At 41.3% G+C, this 14,488-nt stretch overlaps 1 protein-coding gene and 1 non-coding gene across 2 annotated transcripts; one reads left to right on the top strand and one right to left on the bottom strand.

Moving 5' to 3' along the window:
- Positions 1–2,341: 2,341 nt before the first annotated feature.
- LOC125370951 lies at positions 2,342–2,692 on the bottom strand. Its single transcript, XM_048378415.1, has one exon. The coding sequence runs from the start codon at positions 2,690–2,692 to the stop codon at positions 2,342–2,344; it is 351 nt and encodes a 116-aa protein (XP_048234372.1).
- Positions 2,693–7,112: 4,420 nt separating this feature from the next.
- LOC125371024 lies at positions 7,113–7,219 on the top strand. Its single transcript, XR_007217189.1, has one exon. It is a non-coding gene; the product is annotated as a small nucleolar RNA R71 (small nucleolar RNA).
- The last annotated feature ends 7,269 nt before the right edge of the window (positions 7,220–14,488 follow it).

The following is a 14,488-nucleotide window of genomic DNA, read 5'->3' as shown; positions in this document are numbered from 1 at the left end:
GCCTTGTTGTGCCTTCGTTTCTTCTTAAAACCGCATAAACTCGTTGGCTTTGAGATCATGAGACTCAATCTAGACGGTCGGCCAAAGCACCGATCCGGACGCTCGATGGCTCTACCGAATGAGAGGATGAGGCTCCGGATGAAGGCATAAACACTCTGGGTTAGGAATCCTAACATCCGGAATCCCGGTAGGCGGATGTTGGGCTCCTCTAGCACTGCCTCTCTAGCTTCCCCGACTATTGTGCTCACGAGCCTATATTCAATACCATGTGGATGTCTAGTGGCCGTGATCATCCTGCATGTTGATCATTTGTCCGATCCCTAGTGGTGTCATGTCACCAATATTTGAAAGCTCCAAGGCAGACAGTCGTCCAATACATCTAGTCTCTTAGCTAACCTAGTCACATACGGACCAAAACAACAATGCATCTTCTTCCGAGCGTCTACTATAAATGAGCGGACTTGGCGAGCCAATAAATATCCCAAGTCTAGCTTCTTCCGATGTTGCATAGCCCGGAGAATAAAGACATCGATCTGTGGCGCCCCCAAAATTGTCCCCTAAACTGTAATGGTGTAAGCTAGTAGGGTATGAATGTAGCGGAGATGGTCCGATAGGCTAGATGCCTTAGACCTGCTTGGGTAGTATGTTTCCGGCCTCATTACCAATGAATCCCACATGGCATCATATGAAATTGGGTGGATGTAGAGACAACCCCGATACTCCTCCCCCGAGATTTCTTGTCCGATCCATAATCCCAAATGCATTCCAAATTGTGGGACCGACATCGAGAACTCCCTTCCCCAAGCCTAAAATAAATTGCATCGGTACGATGCTAGTTTGTGATCATTGCTGCGGGAAGAAGGTGCTTTGAGGAACTCGATCGTAAGCTCACGGTAGGTTGGCTCAATGATGTCAAAGAATCTCGCATATGGCGAGTCTCGATCGGTGTGTGCACATCTTGAGCCAATCCCACTCTCTAGGGATGTGAAGTCTATGCAACGGCCCGCCATCACTTGCTTCTATCTCATGACTTGGAATCTACTTTCATTTATGCGCATTAGGGAATGTCCACAATGGATGACGGCCAGTGTGGATGGATTCACAGCAGTGCTCTCCGAGGTCGGACTATTTCTTTGTGGTGGTGGAGGTGGAAGTCTTTGGTCTTGGTTACGGTCTTTGTGGAGGAAGACGTTCCTTCACCATGCGATCGCTTGCTGGTAGCGACGCGTTTCAGTTGCTTTCTACGAGATTTATCGCGGTCCGTCATATCACCTAATGCAACGAATTATTAGTTTTTTGTAAAAATTCAAGTTAATGAAAGAAATAATCTACTGAATCAACAGCATAATTGATTATACTTCGACTAACCAAAACTTGTATAAACTAATAAACCAATATATATCAATCCAATTTATCATGAACCAGCAATTGCAATTTAAATCTAAACATTATTCATGCTTTGCATGCTGTAGGCACATTTTATTTCCACCAAAACCCCACACTTATCAATTTCATAACCAACTACACCACAAACACAACAACTAATGTAGATTAACCTAACCACGGTCATATAGTTACAATATAGAGCCACCAAAATATCCTAGCATGTCCTAACAAAAGTATGTCTAAAATAGAAGTGAAATCATAATAATAAATAAAAAAAATATATAATGCAACAAATGAAGGGACTTACCTGAGTTCGCTTAGGAAAGTGAGAAGGGTTAGATAGGGGTATAAGAACAACACCTTTGAGCTAAGAAAAACAAAAGGGAAGCAAAATTTTTGGAGGCCTCCACATCTTATAGGCAAGGTTTCAGCACGGGTGAGGGTAAGGCCGTCTTGATCGTACAGCTAGGACTCGGCCGTCGATCCTTTAGCCTTCTTTGGATGCTCCTTGGCACGGGCATTGGCACGGCCGTGCTTCCCAGCACGGCTAGGGGTTGTGTCCCGTCCTGCCTTCGGAAGCCGTGACAATTACTCTTTATCCTTCAACACGGTCTTGACTCGCCGGTGCTCGTGGTACGACACGGTGATGCGGCCGTGATGGCCAGGCACCGTGGTGAAGCGGAGTTTTACGGGCTTGCCTTTTGCCGACTCGAGTCGCCTTGCCCCCATACCTATAATTAACACATATGCATGTAATTAGATCATTAAACAAGTAGATATGGTCAAACGGAAGAGTTTGTCCTCTTCGATTCTATAAGTCCGAAAAATTAAAATTAACCTAATTATTTTTAAGCAACTATAATAAAGTCAAATGAAAATAATGAAACAATCACAACTAATTAAAAACATGAAAGTATAATCCAAGTCGGATATGCGAAGTGCTTATTTGCGAGTCTTAAGCGTGACTCATTCGGATCACCCTTCTGTGCATACAAAGCCAGTCAACTCGTTGCTCACTATCCAACGAGTTACAATGATATCGCTTTAGCCGATGGCCGTTCACTTTGAAGTTCCCTTCTCCGGATGATGCAACTCTACCACTCCATATGGAAAGACTTGTCCGATCCGAAATGGTCCGGACCAGCGAGTGCATAGCTTTCCGGGAAGCAGAGCGAAGGCGAGAGTTGTAAAGCAACACTCGATCCCCAACCTGAAATTCCTTAGGCTCACGAATCCTTTGATCATGCCATTTCTTAGTCCTTGCTTTGTAAGTTGAGGAGTTTTCGTATACTGGGCGCCCACTCATCTAGCTCACTCAACCGCCATTGTCGCTCCTTACTGCGAATCAATATCAAAGTTACAAGTTCTAAGGGCCCAAAGTGCCCTATGCTCTAACTCAACAGGCAAATGACATGACTTTCCATAAACAAGGCGATAGGGCGTAAAACCTATAGATGTCCTAAAAGCAGTCCTAAACGCCCATAATGCATCATCTAACTTAAGAGTCCAGTCCTTCCTACTAGTACTAATGGTTCTCTCTAAAATACGTTTAATACCCCTATTAGTTACCTCAGCACCTTGCTAGTCCTGGGGGTGATAGGGAGTAGAGAACCGATGAGTAACTCCGTACCGCTTAAGTACTTTCTCTAATTGGGTGTTGCAGAAATGTGTTCCTCTATCACTAATAAGCACCCTAGGTATGCCAAACCTAGCAAACAATCACTTAAGGAACCTGCAGACAACCCTAGCATCATCAGTGGCTACAGCCTGAGCTTCAGGCCACTTAGAGAAATATTCAACAGCAACCATAATGTACTTATTACCATACGAAGAGGGAAAGGGTCCCATGAAGTCGATGCCCCAGACATCAAAAATCTCAAAGACTTGCACACTGGTTTGAGGCATCTCATCACGAGAAGAGATATTACCTGCGCGCTAGCAAGGGTCACAAACCTTAACAAATTTCCGTGCATCTTGGAAGAGCGTAGGCCAATAGAATCCTGCCTCTAGCACCTTCCTCGCAGTATGGTTTCTTTGCTTGATGACCTCCAAGTGGGTCCCTCATGGCATTGCTTCAATATTTGGAGAGTCTCCTCGCCATGTACACAACAGTGAATTACACGATCCGCACATACTTTAAACAAAAGGGATCTTCCCAAATATAGTATTTCAAATCGTGAAGAATTTCTTCTTTTCGTCACGTCATACCCTTTGGTAGAACCCTAGCAATCAAATAGTTAGCATAATCAGAAAACCAGGGAGTATCAGTGTATACTTGAGTGACATACAAATGTTCTTCTAGAAATCGATCATCTATGGTCGTCTCATCAATTGCATCTAAGTGAGGATTTTCCAATCTCGATAAATGATCCGCTGCCAGATTCTCCGCGCCCTTCTTATCCTTGATCTCGACGTCAAATTCCTGTAACAAAAGAATCCACAGAATCAATCTCGGTTTTGCATCATTTTTCAGGAATAAGTACCTCAATGCCGAGTGGTCCGTGAAGATAATGGTTTTGGAGAGAACGAGGTATGATCTAAACTTGTCGAAGGCATAAACAACTGCCAATAACTCCTTCTCTGTGGTAGTGTAGTGTTCCTGGGCCCTTGTCAAGGTCTTGCTAGCGTAGTAAATGGGTTGAAACTTCTTTTCAATCCTCTATCCAAGCCACGACTCCAACCGCATAATCACTAGCATACATCGGTTCAAGGAGAGAAACCATGATCAATGAGTTAAGTTTCTTAAGTAACTCAAACAGCGCCATGCATGCATCATCAAAAATAAAAGGTACATCCTTAACTAACAATTGAGTGAGGGGCCTAGCAATCTTAGAAAAATCTCTAATAAATCTCGTATAAAACCCTGCATGGCCCGAAAACTCCTATGACTTTATGGAACTAGGAGGTAGCTTAGATATTACTTCTACCTTAGCTCTATCCACCTCCATCCCAGCCTGAGAGATCTTATGCCCTAAAACAATCCCCTCTCTCACCATGAAATGACATTTTTTCCAGTTTAGTACCAAGTTAGCCTCAATACATCTAGCTAACATGCGCTCAAGGTTTGCCAAACAAAGAGAGAAAGAATTACCAAAAATAGAGAAGTCATCCATAAATACCTCCATAGACTCCTCAATCATGTCCTCAAAAATAGCCATCATGCACCGCTGAAATGTAGCCGGTGCATTGCACAGTCCGAATGGCATCCGTCTATAAGCAAACGTCCCATAAGGGTAGGTGAAGGTAGTCTTCTCTTGGTTCTCAGGTGCAATAGGAATCTGAAAGTAACCTGAAAAGCCATCAAGAAAACAATAAAACATGTGACCTGCTAAACGTTCAATCATCTGATCAATGAAAGGAAGAGGAAAGTGGTCCTTCCAAGTTGCATCATTAAGCCTACGATAATCAATGCAAACCCGGAAGCCTGCTACCATCCGAGTCGGGATCAGCTCATCCTTCTCATTCCTTACCACTGTGATGCCTCCTTTCTTGGGTACAACTTGCACAGGACTAACCCACGAACTGTCAGAAATGGGATATATCAAACCTGCATCAAGAAGTTTAATTACCTTCTTCTTTACCACTTCTGTCATGTTCGGATTGAGTCGTCTTTGAGGCTGAGCAGCCGACTGGCTTGTCCCCAATGAAATCTTATGAGAGCGAAACTTGGATTTATGCCCGGGATATCGGCTATATTGAAAGCAAAGGCCTTCTTGTACTTCCTTAGAACTTCCAATGACATGGCTTGTTCTTCGAGTTAGATCGGTACCGCTATGATTCTGGTAAGCGCTTCTCTTCATCCAGGAAGGCATAAACCAAGTGGCTCGGTAACTCCTTCGGTTCTAAAACTGGTGGGTTCTCGAATGAAGTCTTTACTTTCCGCACCCCGGACACTGGCCAAGAAAAGATAGGGATCGGTTGACAAGCTCGGCTCGGAAGCCAATAAAACAGTGAGTTGCTCCAACACTTGCTCGTTGGACAACTCCTCCTCATCCCTCGTACTAATGCTACTTGCAAAGGGTCAGAACATAAAATTTCTTGTAAATGGGACTCAACCACATCATCAATCACATCAATAGAACATACAGTATTATCATAGTCCAGTGACTGTCTTATGGAATTGGCTAGGTCAAAGGTAATGGTCTCATCATTAACTCTAAGCTTAAGCTTTCCATCGCTTACATCGATAACAGCCCTCGATGTAGCTAGGAAAGGCCTACCCAGGATAAGAGGCACAGTGCTATCACCCTCCATATCCATTACCACAAAATCTACAGGAAAGATAAATTTATCTACTTTTACAAGTACATCTTCAACAATACCTCTAGGAATTTTAACAGTCTTATCTGCTAATTGAACACTCATCCTAGTAGGCTTTGGCTCATGCAACCCTAATTTGGCAAATAAACTAGTGTGCATTAAGTTAATACTGGCTCCTAAATCAGTCAATGCACCACTAATTGATAAATCACCAATCATACAAGGGATAGTAAAACTCCCTAGGTCTCGTCGCTTGAGTGGCAGTTTGTTCTGGAGAATAGCTGAACACTCCTCATTTAGCACCACTTGACCAAGATCCTCCAACTTCCTCTTGTTGCTCAAAATCTTCTTTAAGAACTTGGCGTATTTCGGCATCTGTGAAATTGCCTCAACAAAAGGTAAGTTAATTTTCAGCTGCTTAAATAAGTCAAGAAACTTACTGTATTGCTTGTCCACCATATCCTGTCTCAACCTTGCAGGATGTGGTACCGGAGGCTGATACTCTCGCACAAGGCTCTTTTGCTTGTCTTCTTTCTTTCTCTCATTCTCTACCATCTCAAGGTCTGGTCCTTCCTTAGCTGGCTCGACCTGCACGATTGTATTATCCTTATCAGCTAAAGGCGAAGAACCAGTCAAATTCTTACCACCAGGCATAAGGTGATAGCTTTGCAATGCTCCCTCGGGTTTGACTCTGTAGTGCTAGGGAGGCGATCCTGAAGGTCTCTCCGAAAGCATCTTAGAAATTTGGCCAATTTGAGTCTCCAAGTTCTGAATCGAGGCCTGCTGATTCCTAAGTGCACTATCGGTCACTGGAATCTTGTTTCGTAGATGTCATAAACTTCATCATGAGCTCCTCTAAATTTGACTTCTTTTCTTGGGAGGAGGAGCTTGTGCGAGCCCGGTGGTTGTTCTTGTGGTACATTGATGAAGTCTTTGGAAACTGGCGGACCACGGGCATTATTGTTCCTTAAACTGAAATTGGGGTGATTGCGCCATCCAGGGTAGTATGTATTCTTTGTAGGGGTTATTCACTGTCTTGGGGCATTCCCATATAATCAACTGTTCAACATCGGAAGATATAGTAGAATTAGATGGAAAACTAATAGAAGATGAAGCAAACATACCTCCATGATCTGATTCGCCTTTGTAATGCGGGCCACCATAAAACTTCGTAGCCAACGTTCATTTGCATGAACCGGCATCCGGGTTGGTCGATCTTCTTGGCTAGAAGCTCCACTTGAGCTCGCCAAGGCTGTATAGAGTCCACTTGGTTGACCATTCCTTGTCTTCCTAGTCGGCTCCTAGAGGATTGCCACTGATAGTTGTTCATGGCCATTTCCTCTATCAAGTTCTGAGCTTGCTCGGGAGTCTTACTGTTTAGCGCCCCACCTGCTGCAGCATTCACCATCTGCCTCGGTGCGAGGTTCAACCCACTGTAGAAGGTCTGAACCTGCATCCACACTGGCAATCCGTGATGTGGGCAGCATCTCAAAAGATCTTTAAATCTCTCCCATGCATCGTACATGCTTTCATCATCAAACTGCACAAAAGAAGATATATCATTTCTAAGTTTAGCAGTTTTAGCGGGAGGAAAATACTTATATAAAAATTTTTCGGCCAACACCTTCCAGGTAGTGATCGTCTGTTGTGGAAGAGATTGCAACCATCTCTTTGCTCTGTCCCTCAAGGAAAATGGAAACAATCTCAGCCGAATGGCATCATCGGTTGTTCCATTTATTTTGAATGTGTCACAAATCTCCAAAAAGTTGGAGATATGTGCATTGGGATCCTTGCTGGGCAATCCTCCAAACTGCACGCCTTGTTGGATCATCTGGATAACATTGGCCTTTATCTCAAAATTGTTGGCCGCTCGGTAGTCCGACTATACTAGTTTTGTCCCATCCAAAGATGGTCGAGCAAACTCGTACATCGTCCTCTGATCCTCATCGAGCGTGGGGGTCATGGTTTTCCATCGTGTCTAGTCTATCCACAGGTACCTCAACCTCAATCTCCTCCTCTTCTAATTGCAACCTCTTCCTTAAGAGTCTAAGGGATCGCTCGGATCGGATAGAGGCTCTATAAGATTCGAGTTTGAGCTCCGGTTATAAACTACACCGAAACCAGAAAGTCCACACAACCACTTAGATCAACAAAAATAATATAATAATAAATAATAATAAAATTAAAGAATAAATGAATAAAACAAATAATGACTAAATTAACACAAAAACAATTCACTCTAGTTCAATTCGGTTCCCGACAGCGGCGCCAAAAACTTGATGGGCTCTTTATGCAACCTACACCTAAGGCGTTGAACCTACTGAGTGCAGCCCTAGCACTAGTGAGTATCAAGGTCGTATCCCCGGAGATCGGGTGAACCTAGAGTTACTACCGCTTGCTATGTTATCTAGTCCGAAATAGGGTGTGAAAGTTCTAACATACCGGTAATGGTTATGAGTGCAATTAAGTAAATGAAGGACAACAATGGACAATTAAAAGACAATTGTAAAGAGAGAAATAAATCCAAAAGGGAGCCTAAGTGATGGAATTCTAAAGATGAATTTTATGGATTGCTGATCTTGCTTACCCGTGCCTAAATCCCTGAATTGAATCCCGGTTCCTCTCTCGAGCTTACTGGGATTCCTAAACTGCACTAACCTAATGGAATCTCTTCCTATCGGATTACTACAAATTAGCATTAAGTATGATTTAAGACTATTAAGAGTTGTTAGTTCTTAATCCGTGAGTAAATCAACCTCATCTCTAAGTGTTAACTACCGGTCCTTACTATTCAAAATCCAGTTATAACAAGCATTTCTCAATGTCAAGAAACAACCTAATAAACAATTAATCTAACGTCTCAAATTAACTGCATCAAACTTTTATTACTGAATAGCAAGAAGATTGCGAGAATGACAATTATAAAAAACTAACAATTAAGCATAATCCATCAACAAAGGTGAACCCTAATGGATTCAAAAGATCTAGCTGCTCATGTTCATAGTCAAAGCAATTAAAGAACAAAATAAGGAAAAACAAATTAAAGGTATGTACACCCTTCTCTTTCAAGCTGAATGAGAAACCCTAAATTTGCAAATTCAAAATCTCAAACCCTAGTTGCCTCTTGAATGCTTCCAAAGTTTATCTTGATCTTCAATTCGATGTTGGAATAAGTGGAATCCCCCCTTCAATTGATGAAAATTGATCTCTCCCGGTCTACAATTGAGGTATAGGAAATATTTGATTAAGTGTGTGTCTTGGAATTGAGTCCAAAAATCATCCTCTTCAATTAGAATTCAAAATCGCCTATATAGTTGATTCAGCATGGCCGGAGTCCAGGCTGTGCTGAATCTGTGGAGTCTGTTGTGCTGAGCCACCATAGGCCGTGCCCAAGCCGGTGCTGATCCACCACGGAGGCCGTGGTGGCTACCAAGGCGGCTTTGAAATGGCACAATTGGGGATAGCCTCTTGATAATTCAGCACGGCCGGAGTCCAGGCCATGCTCAACCCTCGGGGTGCTTGTTCTCGCCCAATTTGATGGATTTTGCTCCGTAATCACACGTATTTCCCTCGATTACTGATGGTGTCCTTCGAAAATGACCTGAAACGAAAAGGGAAACAACAGACAGGTGATTCTAGCATAAAATGGGATAATCATGCATAAAAATGTGAACAATCGGGCATGAAAACATGTGTAGTATGATGCTTATCAATAGTCGATCGGCTCTGTGCAATGCCGATTCAACTTGCACAGGCCAAAAAAGGGTTTTCATGGCTTTCTGTAACAAAATCAACTAATGGACATATCCTTGTTTATTTAGGGTCTCTTCATGCATAGATCATGTTTAATACTTGAGTATTTGGCTTTTTAGGGTGATGCTGTGTCGATCTAGTTCACCAAAAAATTTTATGGAGCTTGTGAGTGGTTTCTTGAGCTCCTTAGCTCTATCTAAGCTAGGATCGGAGATATCGGCTGATGGTTGCTATCTATGCAGCTATAATCTAAGGCAGTGTACCTATCGATGCAGTCTAGCACTAATGGCAAGTATCAAGGTCATATTCCTCGGGAAAGTGAAAGCCCAGAGTTACTCCTTTGTTCTTTGTTACATTAACCTAAAATGAAAGATGAATAATTTCTAAATTAACTAATAGCTACAAGCTAAGTTCTAAGGGAGATGCAGGAATAAATGGATAATTGAAATAACTAAGACAAGAAAGCAAACCCAAAGGGAACCATAACTAGTTGGTAATCAAACAAAAGATAAAGGATTGATGATTCTAATTATGCTACCCGTGGACGAATTCTTAACTGAATTCAGTTTCTCTCTTGAGATAACCGAATTCCTAAACCTAATAACCTAATGTTGGAATCTCTTCCTAACGATTAATTCTTAAATTAGCATTAAGCTTTAATCCGCCTCTATTAAGCTTTGTTAATTCTTAATCCGGCTAGTTAATTATCCTTATCTCTAAGTGATTATTAACCAGTTCTTGCTATTCAAAATTCCAATTGCCAAATGGACTTCTCAATCACATAAAGCAATCTAAACAACACAATTCACAACGTCTCATGAATAATGCATTATCTTATTAATACTGAAAGCAAGAAGAATACAAAACTAACTCAAACAATCCAACAATATAATATTAAGCCAACATAGTAAAGAAATCCCAATGGATTTAATCAATCTAGCTAAACATGTTCATTATCAAAACCCACAAGAATTCAATTACAACAATAAGTAAAGGTAGAGAAACCCGATTACACCCTTGGATGAGAGTAAACAGCCCTAATTCCTCTTGCTCGAATTGAATTGATTCTTGTTCCTCTTGCTCAAATTGAAACTAATCAACGAACCTCGCCCAATTCTCAATCTTTGAAGGGAATCCGATTTAAACCTTAGTCCAAGTCTCCTTTTTCCTTGGTTCCAACTCATAAAACCCTTAGAGAGAGAAAAATTAGGGTTTGGGACGTTCTCCCTATTCTTCTCTTCTTTTCCTCTTTTCTTTCTTTTAATTAATTCGTCTTGCCGCCGCGAACATGGCCGTGTTGATGCCCGTGTTGGGAACACGGGCTGGTGTTGATGGGCGTGTTTAGAACACAGCCCCGTGCTAATGCATGTGTTACTCTCTATGGTCGTGCTCCTTAATGCTTCTTTTTCTTTGATGTTTAATGCACCAACACGGCCATGTTCTGATTAAGGATGCGCAAACTTGACTTGTTTCAGCAACTTTGATGTCCAATTCTGCTCCAATTCTTCCCTTTATCATTCTTTGACTTCTTTTGGACCTAAAGCACATAAACAAACGCGTAGGGTGAGTGTTGGGACCAATTCACATCCAAATGTACATAAAATCAGCCTTAAAAACCCCATTTAGATGTGTGTATTCCACGCACATCAAATAATCCCATACTTAGCTCATTGCTTGTCCTCAAGCAATCAAAAGTAAAATAAGGAAAATAAACCACTAAGGAGCAACACTTAAACTAATAAACAAGCTAGAGAGCCCCTGCACATATTCTTAACAAGCATAAGTCAAGCAAAAAGAAAGGAAGCAATCAATTCAAGTATCACAACCAAAATGCTAATGATTCACAAAATACTATCTCAATAAAATTATTCAGAACCAACTCCTCACAAGATTCACTCTAAATCACTCAAAGTGTTCAAAGGGTAATGTTTAATCGCTCAATGCATCAAATACTGCCTTACTATATGCTTGCTCTTAAATCCTACTCCTACCACGTATGGAGAGTCAACAACCATGTCAAGAGGTCTTTATAAGGGTTGTAATGGGGATTAGGTAGGGGTAGGTAAATTTCGTAAGTGTTGAACCTATGGTGTTCTGCAATGAGATAAATGACCTGCACACAAGCCATAATAATTACAGGGGATAAACAATGAACAATAGTCCAAGGTGGGAAATAGGAATCAAGTCAAAATGTAAACTCCCAAAAGCAATTAAACAATTAGCTCACTTACTTTCTTTCTTTTCATCACCCTTCCCTCTTATTCTTCTTTTTTTTTCTTTTTTTTTTCATAAGGGAAGAACATTCATATAATAGAGTGAATTTCTTTTGGATTAAAGGAAGCTGCTATAAGATTCCAAAGCTATTCCCAAGATAAAAATTCCCAATAAAAACAACTCATATGCAAAATCATAACCCAAAGAAGAATAAAACTAAGTGGGAATGAAATATGATAAGAAATGGTGAAAGAGGGGGTTATCTACAGAATCAATAAACGAATGAAGGCTATTTAGCTAGAATGAAAAACCTAAGTGCCTCTATCATACCAAAGTGTTAAACTCTCCTTGTGGCCCTCATAAGCATTACCGAGCAAGTTCTAAAAGTAAAGATAGTAATTGGCACTCCCAAAAAGAAATAGATAAAAGCATGTAAAGAGTATGCTTACAATTGGGGCTCAATTTCTCACAAGTGTGCTTTTTGAGTAGGTTCCAAACCAAAATCATCAAAACAGAATTAAATAAACCAAAGCAACTTAGTGCAAAACTCAAACTAATTAACTTACATTCTTCCGCAAGACTGAACACTATCGGTTTTACCCGATCACATGGACATAAACAGGAATTCTAAATCAAGTCAATAGTAAGAGCATCGAAATAAAGTGAAAAAATTTCAAAACTTTACGAAAAATTGCATAAAGAATAAACAAATAACTGAGATGGGATAAATGAAATGCGATATATACACTAGAAAAGGATCTAAATTTCATATACAAAATAATAAAAACACGAAAACAAGTGTATATAAATATCACCACCCCACACTTGAAGGAGACACTGTCCCCAATGTACAAAATATAAGAAATGAAAAAGGAAAAAGAGCTAATACTGCCCTGATTATGGCTCCGGAGTGAAAAGAGGTGCATCATCAGGAATATCAGGGCGTTGGCTGGTCTGTGGTAGAGGAGTGGCTGCTCTCTGAGGGTCAGAAGTAGTGTCACATGCAGGAGCTGGTGGATCAGTAGGAGCAGCATCAATAGGAGGCTCGTCAGCCTGCTGTGGTGAAGGGTGCTCAGTCGGAGAGGGAGGGTGATAAGCATAGTTTTACACATATTTGCTTGCATATTATTGCGTATGTTCTTAGCAATTATTGTGCTTTTATTCCCAGATCACCCGTGTTTTGTGTTCTTTTGCATTTCAGGAACATTTATAGGACTATCATCGTTATTTAAGCAATTATAGATCAATACGTGCGGAAACGGACGAGAATTCATCAAGATCGGACAAGAGCCCGCAATGCATACATTGAGCACGGCCTGGACTCTGGCCGTGCTCAACCATTGGCTTTGATTCTTGAAATTGGCACTTTGGGCACGGTTGCGTAGCCACCACGGCCTTGACGCGGCCCGTGGTGGCCAACACGGGGAGAAACACTACCGTGGTGAAACCCTTCTTCGGCTGCCGGACTTCAGCAGGACCTAGACGGCCTTGACCACTAGCCGTGTTGAGTTAAATATATAAGAAAAATGAGTTTCTTAAGAGGGGGAGGGAGGAGAAAGAGTGACATTGAGCCCTAGTGGTGGTTCGGTTTCGCACAACTTGACACGAAAAGTAGAGAGAGTTGCGAAGTGAGAGAATCCCGGAATCGTAAGATTCCGAGTGCAAAAACAGTAGTGGAGCAATTCAAGAGGCGTTTGGGAGATTAATCAAAGTGTAGATCCGGATTTGGAGTCGTTCATCCAATTCGAGAGAAAAGGGTGTACATGTTTTATTTTCATTATTCTTTCATTGTAATTGATTTCCTAGATTGTTTTAAACATGAACATGTTTAGCTAGACTGATTTAATCCATTGGGATTTCTTTACTATGTTGGCTTGATATTATATTGTTGGATTGTTTGAGTTGGTTTTGTATTCTTCTTGTTTTCAGTATGAATAAGATTATGCATTATTCATGAGACGTTGTGAATTTTGATGTTTAGATTGCTTTGTGAGATTGAGAAATCCGTTTGGCAATTAGAACTTTGAATAACAAGAACTGGTTAATAATCGCTTAGAGATAAGGATAATTAACTAGCCGGATTAAGAATTAACAAAGCTTAATAGAGGCGGATTAAAGCTTAATGCTAATTTAAGAATCAATCGTTAGGAAGAGATTCCAACTTTAGGTTATTAGGTTTAGAATTCGGTTATCTCGAGAGAGAAACCGAATTCGCTAAGAATTCGTCCACGGGTAGCATAATTAGACTCCACCGATCCTTTATCTTTTGTTCGGATGCCAACTAGTTTAGATTCCCTTTGGGTTTGTCTTCTTGTCTTGATTATTTCACTTATCAATTACTCCTGCATCTCCCTTAGAACTTAGCTCGTAGTTAATAGTTAGTTTAGAATTTATTCATCATCCATTTTAGGTTAATATAACAAAGAACAAAGAAGTAACTCTGGGCTTTCGCTTTCCCGAGGAATACGACCTTGATACTCGCCATTAGTGCTAGACTGCATCGATAGGTACACTGCCTTAGATTGTAGCTAACACGAGTAGCACACATCGGGAGGGTCACCGGATCATCCATTAGAGGATGTCAAATGGCTCTGTCTTTGGAACCCGGTTTTGTAGATGTGAGGCATAGTCCGAGCAAAAATATCATCAAACATGTCATTGGCCATAGAGGCCTCTAACCTACCGCCCTCCTCAATCAGGGCCTGAAGCATAGCCCTCTGCCTCTCAAATTGAGCCATGATCTGGCTTTGAAACTCAGCCTGATGCTGTAAAAGGTTCTGCTGAAAAGCCTCTTGTCGAATGAAGTGCTGCTGCTTCTCCTCTGCCAACCTCTGCACTCAAAGCTGCAACTTTATAAACTCAATTGGGGAGACTC

Source organism: Ricinus communis, chromosome 8 (genome assembly GCF_019578655.1).
Source record: "Ricinus communis isolate WT05 ecotype wild-type chromosome 8, ASM1957865v1, whole genome shotgun sequence".
NCBI classification, from domain to species: domain Eukaryota; kingdom Viridiplantae; phylum Streptophyta; class Magnoliopsida; order Malpighiales; family Euphorbiaceae; genus Ricinus; species Ricinus communis.
This window is presented reverse-complemented; position numbering and strand designations above follow the sequence as displayed.